General features: G+C 56.1%; 3 protein-coding genes across 3 annotated transcripts; 2 read left to right on the top strand and 1 right to left on the bottom strand.

The window, feature by feature from the left end:
* Positions 1-6318: 6318 nt before the first annotated feature.
* Positions 6319-6840, bottom strand: LOC113146944. Its single transcript, XM_026335810.1, has one exon. The coding sequence runs from the start codon at positions 6838-6840 to the stop codon at positions 6319-6321; it is 522 nt and encodes a 173-aa protein (XP_026191595.1).
* Positions 6841-8394: 1554 nt separating this feature from the next.
* On the top strand, positions 8395-10307 carry LOC34621480 (uncharacterized protein DDB_G0271670). Its single transcript, XM_026335811.1, has 3 exons — positions 8395-8719; positions 9096-10072; positions 10191-10307. Exons 1-3 carry the CDS (start codon positions 8395-8397, stop codon positions 10305-10307), a joined length of 1419 nt encoding a protein of 472 aa, XP_026191596.1.
* Positions 10308-12999: 2692 nt separating this feature from the next.
* On the top strand, positions 13000-17404 carry LOC34622870 (spidroin-1). The gene is made up of 6 exons (XM_026335812.1): positions 13000-13344; positions 13569-14162; positions 14397-14930; positions 15107-15478; positions 15587-16099; positions 16514-17404. The coding sequence occupies exons 1-6, from the start codon at positions 13000-13002 to the stop codon at positions 17402-17404; spliced, it is 3249 nt and encodes a 1082-aa protein (XP_026191597.1).
* Positions 17405-18755: the final 1351 nt, after the last annotated feature.

Here is an 18755-nt window from a genome sequence, read left to right on the forward strand (position 1 = left end):
GAGAGGCCTCTCGAAAACTGCCAATTTTCTTGTCTTGCCCCCCTGTCGCTGCTGAACTTACTTGAGCACATCTCTTGTTGCTGCTGCTGCTGCTGGCTGTGTGAAGGGCCTCTCTCTGCGCGTAGCAAGCCTTTATTTTCGTACCGTTGAGCCGTGTCTTTCTGCCCCTGCTGCTCTCTCTGTGTTGCCGCTTTCCTACTCTGCATAAGTCCACTACTGGATTTTTTTCTCCCCACACTGCCTCTTGATACAATCACGCGCTGCCTTCGCGGTCTGACTTGGGGTGGATAGTCCTCGCAACTGGCAGCGGCATTAGCAACAGCAGTAGAAGCACTTGTATTTGAGTGTATGTATGTGTGTGTATGGAGGTATGTATGTGTATGTATGTATCTATGTGTATGGAGGTATGTGTGTGTATGGAGGTATGTATGTGTATGTATGTATCTATGTGTATGGAGGTATGTGTGTGTATGTATGTGTGTGTATGGATGTATGTATGTGTATGTATGTATGTGTGTGTGTGTGTGTATGTATGTATGTGTGTGTATGGATGTATGTGTATGGATGTATGTGTGTGTATGGATGTATGTGTGTGTATGTATGTGTGTGTATGGATGTATATCTGTGTGTATGGATGTATATCTGTGTGCATGCATGTATATCTGTGTGCATGCATGTATATCTGTGTGCATGCATGTATATCTGTGTGCATGCATATATATATTATGTATGTATGCTTGTACGCATGTATGTACGTGGATGTCTGCCTGCCTGCCTGCCTGTTTGTGTGTATGCATGTATGTGTGTGCAGCACCATTGCGGCTGCTGATTTCCCAATTTTCTTTGAAGAGACGTACTGCGGCTGTCTGGACGCTGCTGCGAATGGGAGAAAAGGCTGCAAGTCTTGGTGTAGCCGTCGCTGGTGTCATCAAGGAGCCGCTGGAATCATCGGATACAGCCCTCTTGCTGCTGCGAACGCTGGCTATCTGCCGCTTAGGGTGCAAGGGTCCTTAACAGATATGCCAAGCTTTCCCTCAGAGAGGAAAGCCGTTCATCTGTTTGTTCTCGTTCATGGATTTCAAGGTGGGAAAGAAGAGCAATCTGAGTTTCAACTTTTTCGACTGCTGTTTCCCTCCACGCTACCTCTGCGTCTCTCCCCCTGCAGGCTTGTCTCTGCATGCTTTTTCCAGCCTCCTTTAAGCTGCAACACCCCAGGCCCCTAAGTGTACAATATGCAAATGCCGCATTCTCTTGGTCTGCTAGTCTGTTTGTCTGTCTGTTTGTCTGACTGTTTGTCTGACTGTTTGTCTGACTGCTTGTCTGTCTGCTTGTCTATCTGCTTGTCTGACTGCTTGTCTATTTGTCTGCTAGTCTATTTGTCTGCTAGTCTGCTGGTCTATTTGTCTGTCTGTCTGTCTGCTTGTCTGTCTCCTTGTCTGTCTCCTTGTCTGTCTGTTCGTCTATTTGTCTGCTAGTCTCTTTGTCTGTCGTCTGACTGCTCATCTGTCTGCTAGTCTGTCTGTTTGTCTATTTTTCTGTCTGCTTGTCTGCTTGTCTGTCTGCTTGTCTGTCTGTTTGCCTTTCTGTGCTCTCTCCCTGGAGCTAACGGTCTTGACTCTGTGCGGGTGCCGCATCAGCGTGTATCCCCCGCCTATCGCTTTGTTGCCTCGGCTGCGTTTCAAGTCGATATTTGACTCCCCCAATTATCCTGCACTCCTCTTTCTCTTTGCCCTCCACAGTCCGTGTGTCGATCCTTGGCCCTTCTCTCCCTCCATCCCGCTGCCGAGTTAGCAGTGTGCTGTGGAGACTAAGGTGTTTTTCTGCCGTCTGCTGCTCGCTCCGTCTCTTGTGCCGCTCTGCCCGCTTGTGGTGGATGGATATGCATTGAAGCCTCTCTTGAGAGTGTGTCGTGGGGGGGCCAGATCGTCGATCTCAAAAGGGCACCCATGCTCCTAGGCAGACAGCAGCCTGAGACGCTTGCGAGAGAGAGGAGAGGAGAGGAGAGGCTGTGTTGTATCCGAGGGGGAGAGAGGGGGAAGAGGCGTGCATGCATGCGAGGGCAGCCTAACAATGCCTCGAGAGAGAGCGAGAAGCACTCAAGGAGGCCTTTCACACAGCAGCCAGGAACGCCATGCATGCCTTTGTCTGCGATTTGCTGCGAATCGTCTGCCCCCCACTCGCAGGCTCTCCTCAGGATTTTCGTGTCTTCAAAGCGATGCTTTGCGCCTCTTATCAGAACGTGGCTTGTCTTGCGTCTACCGCCAATACGGACGATACAGAGGGTTCGGTTCACGCGCTGCTCCAACGCAGAAGATACTGCTTTTTGTTGCCAGTTTTAGAGGGTGATTGCGAAAACAAGTCTGCTTCTCGGCAGCCCAGTCGCTGCCGTGCCTGTACCCCCGCGAAGGGCATGTCTTCTTTTGACAGTCTCTGCAGTAGTTGCTGCTCTTGTGAATGCTCCAGGTGACATTGCAGTAATGGGGGAACGCCTAGCTGACGAGGTGCTTACCTACGTGAAGAGCTTCTTCGGAAACTCTGGCGTGGAAAGGATATCCTTCGTGGGGCATTCCCTCGGAGGCATTATCGGTATATATGCTGATGTTGTTGCTGCCAGTGGTGGTTGTGTTGCTGCTAGTGGTGTTGCTGCTTGTGGTGTTGCTGCTGTTTTTGCTGCTGCCAGTGGTGGTTGTGTTGCTGCTAGTGGTGTTGCTGCTTGTGTTGTTGCTGCTGTTTATGTTGCTGCTGCTGTTTATGTTGTTGCTGCTGTTTATGTTGTTGCTGCTGTTTATGTTGTTGCTGCTGTTTATGTTGTTGCTGTCGTTTATGTTGTTGCTGTTGTTTATGTTGTTGCTGTTGTTTATGTTGTTGCTGCTGTTTATGTTGTTGTTGCTGCTGCTTTTGCTTGGCTTTCCACGGGGGCTGTTGCCCCTTCGCCTGCCTGTTAAGGGAGGAGGCGTAGGATTAGCGGCAACTGCGATGTGCTTGTTGCTGCGTTGAAATATCGTTGAAGAGTGCTGCCTAGGCCTGTTTAGCAGGCAGTTGCAAGTGTTGGTGCCACAGGCAGCTGTTGCCGATCCTACCGACCCCTCTTTTTCTTCCCCCCTAGCGTGTGTGCTCGGCTGCAGGAGCGTCGGAAGAAGGCCCTTCTTCCCTCTTTCTCTCTGTATGTTTATATATGCACGTATATATACATATTTATTTATATATTCGTTTGTGTTTATGTATGCTCCGCGGAACGTGTGGTGCTGCAGTTCGGGCTGCCTTGCCACATTTGCGGAAGCCTTTAGGCAGCTGTTTTCATCTGTACGTTTCTCTGTCGTCGCCTCACTTTGGTCTGCTCAAGGGCAGAAGCCGCATCGTCTCCTTTGGCCTTTGGCTGCTTAAGAAGTGGAGAAAGAGTCTCTGTCTGCAGCAGCTCACCCTCTCGTACGCGAGATCCGTCCTGCGCTGCTGCTGTCGCTGCTGATGCGCATGCTGCGATTGGCTAGACCGCTTTTTGGCCTCTGCGCTTTGGCGTCTCGCCTCGGAGTTGCTGCTCCTTAAGCCCCCTGCTTGTGGGCATGTTGTGCTGCTGCCTCGAGTCTCGCGCGTCGCATGCGTCTCACGCGGATCCCCCTAGTCGGAGCTCGCCGGTTGCTGCTGCTTGCCGATTGCTGCTGCACAGGGACAGTCGAGACTTGCGGCAGTGTTACTTGTACCGCTTGAGCCGCTGCGACGCACTAAGCCTTTTTGAGCACTTGTGCTTTCTTGCCTCTGCTCAAGACGCGTACGCTCCACTGCACTCTGCGGCGATGCTGCCGCTGCATCAGCAAGACGTAGACACAGCGGCGGGGGCAGCTGCTGCACAGCCTCCTCCTATCTGCGTGCTTTCTCCTCGGGGAGTACACACCGAGTCTAGCTCCGACTGTAGAGAGGCAGTCGAGTCGCGCTGGAATCCCTCGTCGCCAGTCGCTTCACCTTCTCTCGAAGAAGCTCTGGGAGCTGTCAGAAACGTTCTAGATGGCGAGCGCTCAGCACGAGCTTTCCCCGACACGTTGCCAGCAGACAGGCAGCAGCCCTCTCCCATCGATGCGTCTTCAGAAAGCGAAACTCCCAGCGTAGCCTGGACAGATGAAGTTCTCGAAGAACACGCGGATACTCCGCAGAGCTCTCTTCACGAAGGCGTCTCAGACTCTGAAGATGCGCTGCCGCAGCACCAAGCTGCAAGGTACGTCTCTCTCTTTCTCTCTTTCTGGCTGTCTCATGCATAGGCTCATACAACACTTCTAGTCCCGCATTCATTGCACCACAAAAAATGGCATCAAGATATGCATATATATATGGATATGCATATATACACGCTGGCCTATGCACAAATATATCGACATACTGATATACACTTGTACAGACTACCTATATTTACTCATGCATACATATATATATACACATATATACACATATACACACACATGATATACAGATACGCATAAAAAAACATACATACACACATGATATACAAATACATGCACATGCACACTTTCCCCCACATACATACATGTACACATACACATACACACGCATACACCTACAAACACAGATACACACAAACACACACACAAACGTATATATATGCACATACTTACATATTATTAGACATCTTTTCCATCCTAGATGTGTGTGGCCTCTCCCAAAGACATAGCCATATCCTGGCATCCCTCAGTCGGAACATTGCTGCATGGCTACCCCCCGAGAAGGTCATGCGGATTAACGTTATCTTTAAGATCCGGGAGAAGTGAGCTTTCCCCTCGCACATCGTTTGTATGCCTCTCTTTTATATGTACTGTTTTCTGTAGCTGTCCGGCTGTGAGCTCTTCGCGCTGCTGTCTATGGTGCATGCCGTCTTCTTACCTCCTCAAAATGCCTTCTCTTGCATGCGGTCCTGGTTTATCGATGCCGTCCTCATCGACGCCGCTCGTGCCCCCTCCGCACACCCTCAACCCCTCTCGAACGGACTCTGCTGCTTCTGATTCTTCCACGAGAAAAGGGCACCAGACACGAGTTGCTGCATTCGCCTCGATGGCTTGCCGGTGCTTTCCATAGGTCCTTCGACTCGTTCATCGGTAGAGCCGCGCACATCCAGTTCCTCGAGAATGAATGGTTCATGCGACAATTTCTTCTCTTTAGCCCGCACCTCTTCAGATGAGTGAGGCCCTTAGGCAGCGGGCTAGATGGTATACGCGAATAGCCTGCAGAGCTGGTGCCAGAATAAGGGGACTAGCGTGTTAGCAACACGCAGGGGTTTGAAGACTGCTCTCCCCCTCTTTGTAAAGGCGTGGAGGGAAAATGCGGAACGGCGAGTTCTATGCCTAAGCTTACCTACATTGTATACATATAGAGGTACTTCAATGAATCAAGCTATGCAGAAACACGGGGCATGCTGCCATGCATGCCACTCCTTTTCCCGCCTCACACCTCCTTCAGCAGCCAAGAACCCATGTAGTAGCCTCTGAAAGGCGTAGGCTGATGGTCAGCATTAGCAGCAACGACAACAATAGCAGCCCCCTTAGCAGCACCTCTAGACGGTGCGCGAAGGGTTGAAGACGAGGCGACAGTGTGCGTGTCAGCGCTGCGCTGCTGCTTCGCTGATCGCGGTCGACCCTTTGCCTTCTATAGGCGTCTACGGAGGGACTGAAGCCTGCAAGTGGCTGTGCCTCCTCTAGATATACAGCAGCAGCGAGTTACTCGCACGTAGTAGGATGCATGGCGGGAGTGTGCGGGAGGGGCCCTTCTTGCCCCTCTTCCCGTCCCACACTGCGACTCGACAACTGCGCACAGACACTGCGATCGGCTTTTCCAGCAGAATTCTTCAGTGCCGCACGCGATAAGTGTGCATGCAAGACCTAACAACAAGTGCTCCAGAAGACGCTGTGCAGGGAGGGCTGCTGTTAATGGCGCACTCATAAATCTTCCTCGAACTACTCGTCACATTAATAGAGTCTAGAAACTTTGGGAGAAAAAGGGGGGGCCCCTTGAGGGGCCCCGTCTCAGAGGCGACCACCCAGGGGCACCGCCGCGCTGCTAGAGCATTCGGTACAACAACGATGAGTGCGCGGTGGGCTGTTTTGCCTCGACACTTGCTGCTGCGCCTTTGTGCTTTTCGGCTACAAAAAGGCAGCAGCAGCAGCAGTGGCTGCTGCTGCGAAGGGATGCTGCAGCAACTGCAGTAGCAAGTCTGGTTGCTGGCGCTCTTAGACTTTGTACAGTTACGCTACACTACGACAGAGGCGCTCTAGAGTGCCTGTTTCACTGCGCCTACTGTACCGCGCAATGCGTATCCCTCTACATTTGCTGCTGCTGCTGCTGCTGCAACCATTGAGGATCCACTAGCCACCTAGGCCTATTGTCTACTGGGGGCAGCGGCTGCATAGCGGGCGGTATGCGGTCGCCTATTTCCTCATAAAGCCGTTCTTTGCATTCCTTAAGGCCTTGCAGCACTCTGCGGCAGAATTTGTCTTCGCCCTCCCCCCTTCCTGTTGCGCATGCCGCTTCTCCCTTCTGCTCTGCGGCAACGGCAGCAGCCGATTTGTCTTGCAAGTGCAGCAGCAACAGCGTCTCGTCATGGCACTGCTCCCTCAGGAGCTTCGCCAGCTCATAGCAGCGCCAGCCGTTGGTCTCCTTGTCCGCCTGCTGCATGTGCTCCTGCCAGAGCTGGCTGCTTCTGCGGCTGCTGCGGCTTTCCTGCAACAGCAGGAACATAATCAGGGAACCATTGAAGACGAACGAACCGTATATTAGCTTGTTCGTAAACGGCAAAGCCGCCCAGGCAGCCTTCAGGCCACGCCAATGCTGCAACAGGCTCATTTTAATGCAGCAGCAGCAGCTGCTGTTCCCCCCTGTTGGCGCACTTGCTGTTATTTCGCCGTATAACGCGCGGCGTACGAAGGATGCGCACAAAGTATGGCGACAGATAGAAGCCTACCCAAAGCAGCTACACCACCAGCATGCAAGGTCCCTGTAGAGGCGCATGCGTAGGCGGAGGTGGGAGGCGAAAAGGGTTTTCCTAGTGGACTGCAAAAGTTTCCCTGGGCGCTCTCAAGAAGATTTGCCCCGGTAGTGCTGCTCCTCTTAGAACTGCCCCTTGAGCCACCACTGCTTCTGCTACTGCACCAGCCCCTGAGACACTGAGCGCTCTCGAAAGTAAAGACATGAGGCATATTAGCGACTGTCACAGATAGAGTCCATGGGTGCGCGGCGGTTCAAGTTGCCCGGGTGTCACTACAGCAGTTGCAGTGGGCGCTCGCACAAGGGGCCATGACACGAGCCCTTCTTTCAAGCCGCAAATTCCCATAGAAACACTGGATGAAACAGCAGCAAGTTCAGCCCAAAAAGATCATGAAGATCAGCCCGCCCCCCCGTGGAGCGAACTGGAAACAGTCCCAGTGTGGCAGCTGAATGAGGATGCTGCAGCATGCAACGGCTGCCACTCCGGGAACCCCTGCAGCTGCAGCAGCAAGCTTGCAGCACATAAATGCCATTCAGCTTTGTATGAAGAATCTAGAGGGATAGATTCGCTGCAGCACCGCGTGCCGCTACCCCTTCTTCTGTTCGCCGCCCTTAGCCTCCGCCTCTGCAACCCCCGCCACTGCTGCCGCAACAGACACAAACAAACACGTCTTCTGCGGCGTATTCCAGGCGTCCTCGGTAGAGGACACTGCAGCCTAGTCCTTATGCTTGGCGTTCCAGCTGCCTGGAAGCAGCAGAAAACGCAGTAGCAAGACGCGCATCTGGAGGGCAGCATTCCGCCCGAACGTCTGCCGCTGCACAGGCTGCAGCGTCTACACTGCGGCAGCATAACGAGCTGTAAAACATAAGGAGGGATTTTGTGAGGAGGAGCGTCGCCATCTTGCGGCCTTCTGGGTGTCTTTCGTGTTTTGTCGCTTTTCAGGCGCTTTGTACAGTAGCAGCCGCAGCACCAGCGCAGGTGGCTAAATGCGCACGCATCGGTGGGAATAAACAGCGAGCGACGGTGCTTGCCACTCGGGGAACAGCTGAAGAAGCTACTGCTCTCTCTATGTAGACGGAGTCCAGTCATACTATGCGCTGAGAGTGACAGACACAGAGAGAGAGGTACTGCCGCCATCCGTGTAGCAGCCGACACAACAGAACCCCCATTCGTTCGTCTATCTCTCTCTCTCTCTCTCCCCCTCTTGTGGCTGCAGTTCACTCACTGTTCCCGCCCTTCGTAGCAACACCTGCTCCTGCCCGCTGTCTACTTCGTCTGCTGTTTTTCTCTCTGTTGCCTCTGCCCTCCTTTGCCTTTCCGCCTCGCGTCTCCTCTCTGGCGAGACAGCTGCCGCGAGGCAACGATTTGCAGTGTATAGCTCTCCGCAAAGGCGGCAGAAGCAACTTGAGACAATGACGTTTCTTGTCGAGTATACGAAAGACGGCAGCGCAGTGCAGCAGTGGCGCCTGCGTGAAGGGAGCTGCTACTCTCTGGGAAGGAATACCAACTGCAGCATCGTGTTACCACACATCTCGATGTCAAGGCGGCATGCCTTGCTGCTGCTGAGGTCTGCGCCAGCGGCTACAGAGGAAGCCGTTGTGGAGCTTCATGAACTGGGAGCGGTGAACGGCACTTTGGTAAACGGAGAGAGAGTCAGGGGGCGATCCAGAATCGTTCTTCCCAAGGAGGCGGCGCTCTCTTTTGCAGAAAATCCCCATGTTTACAGATTGCTGCCAAGTAAGACATGTCCTGCATGCAGCATCCTGCATGCAGGCTTCGATTTTTACGCTTTTGTTTGGAATTCTCCTCGATAAACGCACACAGAGACTTGCACGGAGACGTTCACAAGTGCTCTAGGAATGTCAGCCATGCGAACCTACCTACCCATGTTGGCAACCAAGTGACAGTGTAGTAAAATTGCTGCTGGTGTGCAGCAGGAACTACTTCATGTTGATGCTAGCAACCTGCCATGCACGAGCATATTTGCTACGACGTTTAGGCTCTTTCACCACTATCCCTTTGTTGACGGCTGATGCGGGCGCTGATATGCTGCTACTTTTGTAATGCTGATATGCTGCTGCTTTTGTAATGCTGATGCTGATGCTGCGTGTAGGATCTGTGGTGGAGGGAGGCGTTGAGGTTTTTCGTCCCCGTAGCTGCTCCCCTCCAAGCTCTGAGGAAAGACGGCAGTCACGTTCTCCAGAGAGGCTTCAGCAAAGCCTCTCCGGACGAAGCAGCAGCACTGCCAAGACAGCTGAGAGCTCGAAGGGAGGCTTTGAGGAGGCAGTCTCGGGTAGCAAGAGGCGCAGCAGCAGCAGCTCCGGGAAGAGTAGAGAGCAACAAGAGGGGGGTGTTCGTGCTGCTGCTGCTTCTGAGTCACTGGAAGGCAAGACGAGGAATGCACTGTCTTTCTCTCATTCACACATGCCGCCTACTGCAGACACGCAGAATTGCCCCCAAAGCGTCAGCAGCAGCGAGGCGCGTGGGGAAGACAACAGCAGTCCAACCATCAACAGCAGCAGCAGCAGCAGCAGCAGCAGCAGCAGCAGTGCTGCTCCTGGCGGTAGACGTCGCAGTCGTTGGACCCGACGTTCGCCTTCTCCGGGAGCAGTTGACTCGAGCAGCGGCTGCCCAGGAGAGCAGCAGCAGGAGAGGCATCAGAACGAGCATCAGAGAGAGCATCAGAGAGAGCAGCTCGAAGCCGACAATCTGAGCGCTCTGCTGGCGAGACTGAACGAGGCCAAGAGGCAGCGGGAGGCTGCGAAGGAGCAGCAGAAGCGACAAGAGCAGGCTGCTGCTGCAGCGGTAGCTGTGACTGCAGTAGCCGCAGCAGCAACGGCCGCTGCTGGCGGCTCTGGTCTTAGCGTTCAGGAGAAGCGGCGTCTGCTGTGGAGCAAGAGGAAGCTGGGAGAGCAGCAGCAGGAGAGGCAGCAGCAGCAGGAGAGGCAGCAGCAGCAGGAGGAGGCGGATGCGGATCCCAACCGATACGTTTTGTCGTTCGGAGGAGACTCGGAGAAGAAGACAAAATTCTTGAAGCTCATGGGTCATAAGGGAGATCCTGTCGCCGCTTCTGCGCCTTGCGAGGCTCCGGTAAGCGAAATTCGCATTCGAGGAGAGGGCTGCACAGCTGCCAGCTGCCCCGTGCAACGTGCGGGAGGCAGCCTCAAGCAAGCAAGTCGGTTGTGCCGTTGTCTTGCTGCCTCCGCAGGCTGCAGTGCCTCACTTGGACCCCAAACAAACGCACCGCATCAACTGCGAGTTGGAGCTGCAGTACTATCAGGGGATTCGTCGCAAGGACGGCAGGAAGACTGGTCTTGGCCTCTAGTCTGCTGCGCTTGCTGCCGTTCGAGTGCGTTGTTGTGTGAAAAAAGGCTCTCGCTATTTCGTAGCGAGCAGCTGTACAGCCTCTGGCTCCCTAGGTAGCTAGTCTGGGCTGCAGACAGAGGTATATATAGAGAGAGAGAAAGAGAGCACTGTCCACGCGCGCGCGACAGCGCGCTACCTACCCCGCCAGGCAACCTCGCGATTCTGCTCTCGCCTCTCCCCCCACAGCGCAGTAGCTGAACTGCACTTCCTCTCCCCTCCCACCGCTACCGTTTCTCCTCGTGAGCCGCCACGGAGGTGCCAGACAAGGCAACAAAAAGTCTGCCCCCTCTGGCACAGTCCTCCGTGCGTCTTTGGCCTTCGTGGGCTGCCACCCACTCGAGTGTGAGGAGCTGCTGTAGCGACAGCGCGCGTGTCTCAGCGTCAGACCCCCGCTGCGAGCCTCCTGCTGCTCATGGCGAGCCAAGTCGAAGGCTTCGCGGAAGGCTCTTCCCCAGCTTTTTCAGTCGTAGAAGCCTTCCCCAGTGTCAGCCAGCGTGCACACCGCTTGCAGGCGCCTCACGCACCAACGCCTCGCTAAAGGTGTCCATGCTGACACACCGTAGAAGGCCCCTCAACCCGCACTCTACACAACTCGGTAGAATGCTTTTGGCTGTGTCTTGCGGGAAAAAGGAGCTTCCACCAGCCTCCGCCCTAAATAGTCTCGAGGTGCCGCGAGGAAAATCGCAGGCTACGGTGCGCGCTGGTGCACAGTAGAGACACTGGGAGGGCGCAACTGGAGGGCCAGTGCAGCCTCCACAGTGTGCGAGGTTTCCACTGCTTTGGCGAACTCACCTCTCCGTCGACATGCTCTACGGAGGGCGAACTCGGAAGGTTAGTTTATTGCTAATGCCTAATTGAATGGAGCAGATGCAAGGCAGTGCGCGCGAGCGAAGCGCAGCCTCTCGCACGTGACCCCTGCCTGCCTCGCCGGCTGGCAATTCCACGCTTGGTGGCGCTTATGCTGCCGACTTTGGGCAGCGTGTCGAGCCTAGTGACTGCCAAAGAAGGAAAAGCGGCTAGAGTGTTTCTACATGCGTGTGTGTGCCGTGTCTTTGACGGGGGTCCCTGTCTCTACGCCGGATGAAACACAGCTCTGCAGCGTGCTCACCTGCGGGCGAAGTGCGTAGTGGCGGCAAATCCATGACGAAGGAGCATGCAAATGGCGAGGGAGGCGTTGCTCTAAGGAAGGCGTTAATAAGAATTCTCAGAAAATCTTTCTCGCCGTGCCGGGCAGGCGTCAATCGTCCCCGAGGGAAGCCTTTTTCTGGCGTGTGGGGAGTCCATGGGTGCAGGATTTAATCGTTAAACGGCGTTTCTTGCTTCCGAGCTCCGAAGGCAAGGTTTGCGAGGCGTTGGTGTCGAATAGGAGGGCCAGGGAGGGGACTTGCAAGCAGACTTTGCACTGCTCGGTGCTGTGTCAGTCGGTCAGAGAGCGGCGCGAATACGCGGCGGGTGGGAAGCAGCGCAGCTGCTGCGGGGAGCAGCCACGAAGGATAGCCAGGGGGTGCCGTTCGCTGCGGCGCCTACCCCATAAACGAAAATAGATTTGGCGGATATTGTTGAAAGAAGGATTTTTACGGGAACAAATTGAGGAATAAGCAAAAGGAGAGGGGAAGAGGACCTATATATACACACGCACACGCTTCAGCAGAGAGGGGGGGTGGTCCTCACCAGCGCTGCTGAGAGTATTCCTCCATAGAGAGTACACAGCATCCACACCGCTTTTGTTGGGTGCAGCCACCTGCTGCCGAAACGCGACAACGGGCATATCTAGCGGCTTCTTTTGCCCAGAAACGCAGCGAATTAGCGTTCAATTACCCTTAGTGACTTTATTTCTCCAGGAAGTAGCCTAAACACGCGCGCTCTCCCAGCAGATAGACCCTAACCCCCACGCCCAGCAACGGTAGTGCCGGGGGGTTGTGTTGCACGCAGCCGTGCCCCCTGCTGCCTTCCGTCGCTCCTCTAATTCTCGTTCTTTGTTTCGTCGGCTGTTTCTGCTGGAGCTTTTGTCTGCTTTTTCCCCTGGCAGCAGAGCTAGCGCCTCCCCGCAGTTCGGAAAGCCGCACTCTTCCGCAGCCCGTCTCGCAGCACCACGGGGTGCCCCTCCCTTCTCCTGCCTTCCCTTCCGCGCAGCTTCTTCGCGGCAGCGCAGACAGCAGACGCACAGGCTGCACGCCATACACCAGCAGGCTGCCTCCTGCGAGCCTACTGCCCCCGCAATCCTCGCCTCCTCACGGTTCGAGGGCAGGAGGGAGCAAGGCTTCTCCGCCCCTCCCAGAGCGTCGTGCTGCTCCGCCTGACACCACCGCGCGCACTCAACGACCTCCTCCGACTGCCAAACTCACCTCGCCGCGCTCTCTAGAGCTGCACGCCTCAAGACTAGCGCCCTGCGGCGGCTTTGAGCCGCCGCAGGGCCTCTTTTTTCTCCCCTTTGGAGACAAAGTCTCTGCGTTTTCCCCTCGCTCTGCATGCGCATGCGTCTGCCTGCTAGCTAGCTAGCTGGCGAAGCCGACGACGACGAAGGGGTCGACGCGAAGCCTGCTTCTTCCCGCCTGCTCGCAGTAGCGGTCGCCCGCGCTCTGCTCCCCACCCTCCGCTTCCACCTCTTCTTTCCCTCTCTCGGAGGCAGCGGATTGCGGAGAAAGGCAATCATGACTGAAAGTTGCGACGCAGACCAAGCCACCCCTGCAGTGTGCCCCACGGATGCGCCTGACGGAGACTGCGGTAGAAGGGGAGCAGCTGTCTTCTCGACTGCCGTCGAGGCTGAGGCTGCGACTGCCCCCTCGCTGCCTCTCCTGGGGAGGACTGCGCCCTTCTCCCCGCCAGGAGAGCAGCAGCAGCAGCAGGAAGCGGCAGCTGCTGCTGCTGCTGCTGCTGGCAGCTCCGACAGTCCAGCGTCGTCTGCTGCGGCGGCGGCTGCTTCCGCCTCCACGGAGGAGCAACAGGGAGCTGCTGCTGCCGCAGTCGCCTTGGCAGGCGAGCTCAAGCTCCCCCTGGTAAGTTCGAGGCAGGCTGCGTCAAAGCGAGCAGTTCGAGGGAAGAACGCCTCAACTTGTCGCATGCAGTGGCTCCATTGGGCGGGCGGATAGGGGTAGAGGGAGACGCGCGCCTTCCGTGGCTTTTAGGAGACGCGAGTTGTTGTGCTGCTGCTGTCGCCGCTGCTGTCTGAGGCGAGATTCCTTTCATGCTTATGGTGTGGCTGCTGCTGCGGCTGCTGCAGATGGCCTCTTACCTCCGGGGGATGGCGCTAGGTTCTCTCTCGATCGACGACTTGCCTTCTCCGCCTTGCAGCACGATCTCTTCCGCGTCTTCTTCGCCAACCGCCGTTGCGGGGAGCAAGCAGCACGCAGGTGTGTCGGCAGCGGCAGCAGCAGCTGCTGCTGCTGCTGCTGTAGCAGCGGGCACGCCCTTTATCGACATCGGGCAGCAAGCGGCAGCAACAGCAGCAGCAGCAGCAGCTGCGCATTTTCCTCAGCTGTCTGTCGGTCTTGCTTCTCCAAGACTTCCAACTCCCCTGCCGCAAGCTGCAGGGAGCACCAGCGCCGCTCAGACGGATGCTCTGCAGCAGCAGCAGCAGCAGCAGCTCCTCTTGCAGCGTCAGCAGCTCCTCCTGGCGTTCGCTAACCAGCACCACCAGATGCTGGGAGCCTTGAACAGGGGGGGAGGGGTCCCCTCTGCGCTTTCGGCAGATGCTGCGACTCTAGCCTCTTTTGGCGGCTACAGTTCTCTGCTGATGGATGCTGCAGTTGGAGGCGGCGACGGCACTGTGCCTTCCTCCGCTGCTCTAGGGAGCACTCCTGCAGGAGCGACAAACGCAGCAGCAGCAGCAAATGCAGCAGCAGCAGCAAATGCAGCAGCAGCAGCTGCTGCTCAGGGTCCTTTGGCTTCTGTGGGGGGGGGGGAGTCGTCTGCTGCAGCGGCAGCAGCACTGGGTGTGTTTGACGCGTCTAACAGCTGTGCGCCTCTGCTGCATGCACTGCCCTGCAACGCGAGCAGCAGCAGCTCCCCCCCCCAGCAGGCTTCAGCCGCGAATGTTTCTGCGCTTGAGGCGACTGTGTCTGGGCGTGGTACTGTGGGGAGGGGGGAGAGCTCTTCCAGTGCCTCTTGCGCTGCTGCCACTGCTGCTGTCGCGCCGTACAACTCGACGTGTTTCAGGCTCGCCTTGACCTCTGCGGAAGGGGGGGGGGGAGGCTCCAGCGCGCTGAGTGGCATGGCTACCCCTTCCTCTGGAGTGGGGAGTGGAGCAGCTGCCTCGGGAGCTTTGCCGAAGAAGTACAGTGGCGTCTGGTTCGACCCGCAGCAGAATTGCTGGAGAGCATCGTGGGTGTGCGCTGCAACAGGCAAGCGACGCTTTCGATACTTCTCCGCCGCTAAGTTCGGGCATGAGCATGCCTTGCAGCTAGCCACGGAGACGAAGGAGCGAGCTTTAGAAAGGAAGAAGGTGAAGACGCAGCAGCAGCAGCAGCAGCAGCAACAAGGGGATCTTGGCGGAAGTGTCTCTGGCCTTGTTTCGAGATTTCCGAGTGCTGCTGCGCTCGGCGCAGCGGCAGGCTTGCACGGGGGAGACACCCCCCAGCTAGCCGTGAAACATGAGACGCTAGAGCAGCAGCATCTACAGCAGCAGCAGTTGCACCAGCAGCAGCTTCCGCAGTCTCGCCGCCTCCGTCTTCGGAAGCTATGCCCCCCCTCCGGGGGAGCAGCAGCACCGGCAGCAGCACCGGCAGCAGCACCGGGGGGGGGAAGCCTCCGGATCCTCAGATTTTAGCAGCGCGAGCTCGAGAAATTACAAAGGTTCCCGGGGTGTATTACGACGGCGCGCGAATGATATGGCGTGCCTTCTGGCACGAAGGCGGTCGTCGAGTTATTCGGTACTTTACGGTGAACAAGCATGGCTTTAGGAGGGCGCACCAGCTGGCGCTGCTCACGAGGAAGCAAGCGGCGGAGGCGATGCAACAGCGACGTCGAAAGCTTCTTGTCGGGGAGGGGCAGGGAACGGGCTTGCAGCAGGGAGGCTTAAATCGGCCCCAACTGTCGCACTTGGATGCTCAGTACGATGCTGCGAACGCTCGCCTAGAACGCGCGTTGAAGCAGATCGAGGAGATGGAGGAGGAGGAGGCAGCAGCAGCTGCTGCTGCAGGTGCAGGTGCAGGTGCGGCAGCGAGTGGCGCGCATCCCGCCGATGCTGTTTCGTCGAGCGTCGCCGTTCGTGGAGGGGTTGCTTGCCTCGGCGCTAACCAGGCCCCTTCTTGCAGTGCTGCACGGGAGGCGGAAGGCGGCAGGGACCGTTTAGACATCGCTGGCGACACGGGAGCTGTGGGGCAGAAAAAGAGCCTCGTGTCTGCTGTCGCTGGGGGGGGGGGCCCCTCTGTCGGGTCGGTCGCCGGGTGTAATGACAGCGCCTCGGGGGCGGGGGCGGGGGGCCCCCCTGCGTATTCTGGCATTAGCAGCCGCGTCGACTACGTGGAGAGGGTCGCTCAGCTGCCTCCTGAACCGCAAGTGGAGTGGTGCGAAGCTCTCAAGGCGTGGGTTGTTACGCCGGCAGACGACGAGGAGGGGCCCCTTGGGGGGGGCCCCCATCGGCTTGTCATTCCAGAATCCGGCAAAACCGTCCTCAAGATGTTCACGATACGCAAATTCGGATTTCGGGTGGCTCGCGAAAGAGCTTTGGAGTGGAGAAATAAGCGGAGGGAGAAAGCCATGCAAGAATCTAGTGGTCGCAGAAGTCGCCCGGCGACACACGCCAATGCGACGGTGAGGCAGAAGCAGAAACTGTAGCAGCAATAGCAGCAAATGCCATGCAGTACAAGCTGAAGCCTCAGCGCCTCCTGTCATGCCTTTTCGAAAGGTGTTCGTGTATGGAGGTGTTTGTTTGTTTCGTGAGGGTCCGTGTTTGTATGCGTGGGTGGCGTGCGCGCATGTGCTCATGTGCCCACCCAGTGCATATGAATGTGTACTATGTATGTATCTATGTATGTAACTGTGTTTCTATGTATGTAACTGTGTTTCTATGTATGTAACTGTGTTTCTATGTATGTATCTGTGTTTCTATGTATGTATCTGTGTATCTATGTATGTTTCTATGCATGTATCTATGTGTGTTTCCATGCATGCATGTATCTATGTATGTTTCTATGTGTGTTTCATACTACGTGCGCCAATGTGCAGATGCTGTTGGAGCCAACGCCCTCGGCTGTCTCGGCGCCTGCTTCTGCTGTATCACCGAGTTATTCCACGAGCACATGTGCATCGACGCCAAGCCCTTCAGCGTCTCCAGCGGCTGCAGTTGTACCCGCATCGGCTGCAGCAGCAGGGGCGTCTTCGGGATCGGATGTGTGGAGTGGCATGTGCAGCAGCGGCAACAACAACGGCAGCAGCAGAAAGCGGTTGGCAGCGGCAGCCGCTGAGACGTCTGCTGCCGCTGACTGTGCTACCCCCGATTTATCTGCCCTTGTGCCGGAGGCGCTGCCTGTCGGAAGTGCAGGAGGTACGGCAGCAGCATCATCAGGAGGAGGGAGCGGCAGCGTGGAGGTTATGCGAAGTGCAGTTTGTCACATCTTGCGTAATTTGCAACAGTGTATTAGCCGTATCTTGACGTCGGAGAGGGCGTCGGGAGCCGATGAGCAGCTGGCGGTCGACATTCACAAGTGGAGCCAGGCGGTGTATGTACAGCTGGATCTTTTCTCGTCGTTTGCACAACTGGCGTGTGAAAGTCGGCATCCCGACGCGGAAGCGCTCGTTTCGGAGATGCTCATGCCCTACTTGCGGCTTTTTGCTCATTGCATCCGTCTCAACAAACTGCCTAGCCAGCTGCCTGAGGAGTATCAGCTGCTTCTCCTGGATGCGTTGTGTATCTTGGGAACGCCAGATACCGCAGGCAAGGTCGAGCTGCAGCAGCAGCAACAAGAGGAAGCATTGAGGGGGGCTGCTGCGCTTATGCTGCCTGACACAAATGCGGATCTCTTGTCTCTGCCTCCTACTCCGGATGCAACAACGCCTTCTGGTGCTGCTTCAGCTCTTGCCGTGTCACCAGCAGCTCTGGCAACGCCGCATGCGTAAATTTCTCAGGTGCTTCTGTTGTGCACCGTGTGCAGCAGCAGCAGCAGCCTCAGCCCACAGCCCTCTTGCCCGTGGTTTTTCGAAGCTTGCTGCTGCTGGTGTAGCTAGCGTTTTGTTTGTGGATGCTGCCGCTGTCGAGAGGAGGTTTGTCGATGGATGCTGCCGCTGTCGAGAGGAGGTTTGTCGATGGATGCTGCCGCTGCTGAAATGGCAGAGAGGGCGCGTCTGATGCTCACGAAAGTCTCCGTGGAGGCGGTGCTGTGTCTCTCCGGCGGGTGTAGTCTTGCTGCCGCACGTGTCTTGCTGCTGCTGCTGCACGCAAACGCAGCATTTCCGGAGTCGCTGCAAGAACAGCAGCGCTGGCAGTCAGAAGGCCAGGGGGCATGTATACATATATATATACATATATGTATACATATATATATACATATATGCAGTAGCGCAGGCTGCATGCTCCATTGCTGCCCTTTGTTATTCTAAGGCGCAAGCTTCCGCGCGTTCAGGCGGAGATTCAGGAAGTACTTTATGCTCAATCCGCTTGAGACGCTGCAACGTGTAGGGGTGTGTATGCGTATTTCTCACTATTAATAGAGTGGACGGGTTGTGCTGAAGAAAGCAGTCGAGCGCCAGCGCTTGCGTGTAGCGCATGCTGCCGCGTGAGGCGGTCGGTGCGAAGCCTTTTGCAGTACTAACTAGATGTGCATCTACTTTTAATAAGAGACGAGCAAGACGCGTGTGCGTGCCTGCCTGCCTAGTCAGTGTCTCGTGGACTACCTGCTAGAACGCTGTCTAGTGGCTCGCGGAGGAAGCCTAGGTAGGGGAGCTTACTCCTCCAGCCTAGCAAGGAATGCGTTTAGGAAGGTTTTTTCACACAGGGAGCTCAGGCTAGTCGAGTTACCACCCGCTCAAAGGCTCTGGCCAGGGGCATATGCAGCGCTTCTGATGGGGTTACACGGAAAAAGTGTGCAAAACTGCACCCTCGCGCATGAGTAATTCGTTTTTCCTTTCCCACACGGTCTATCTCTGCTGGAATGGGGAAGAGCGCGAAGGGAAGAATCTTGTTTCGAGCTATGGCGTTTCCCTGGGGCGGCTGGCGCACAGAGCAGAAGAATCCGCCGCTGAAAAGGCCGTTCGGGGTATCGACAGAATGAAATTCGCGGGAATTTTTATTCTAAGAGACAGCAGTTATCACACCCAAACTGTCCGTTTACCGGCTAAAACGCCTTTTCTGTCGGGAGCGCCGGGGTGGCATGGCGTTCATGTTTGAAACGCGCTAGCATTGCCACCCCTGGATGACTGAAGCTGTTGCAGTATTCCGCATGCTATGAACTTCATTCTAATAAGTTTTTAT

This window comes from Cyclospora cayetanensis, unplaced genomic scaffold (assembly GCF_002999335.1).
Source record: "Cyclospora cayetanensis isolate NF1_C8 unplaced genomic scaffold, CcayRef3 CcayRef3_contig_81, whole genome shotgun sequence".
NCBI classification, from domain to species: domain Eukaryota; phylum Apicomplexa; class Conoidasida; order Eucoccidiorida; family Eimeriidae; genus Cyclospora; species Cyclospora cayetanensis.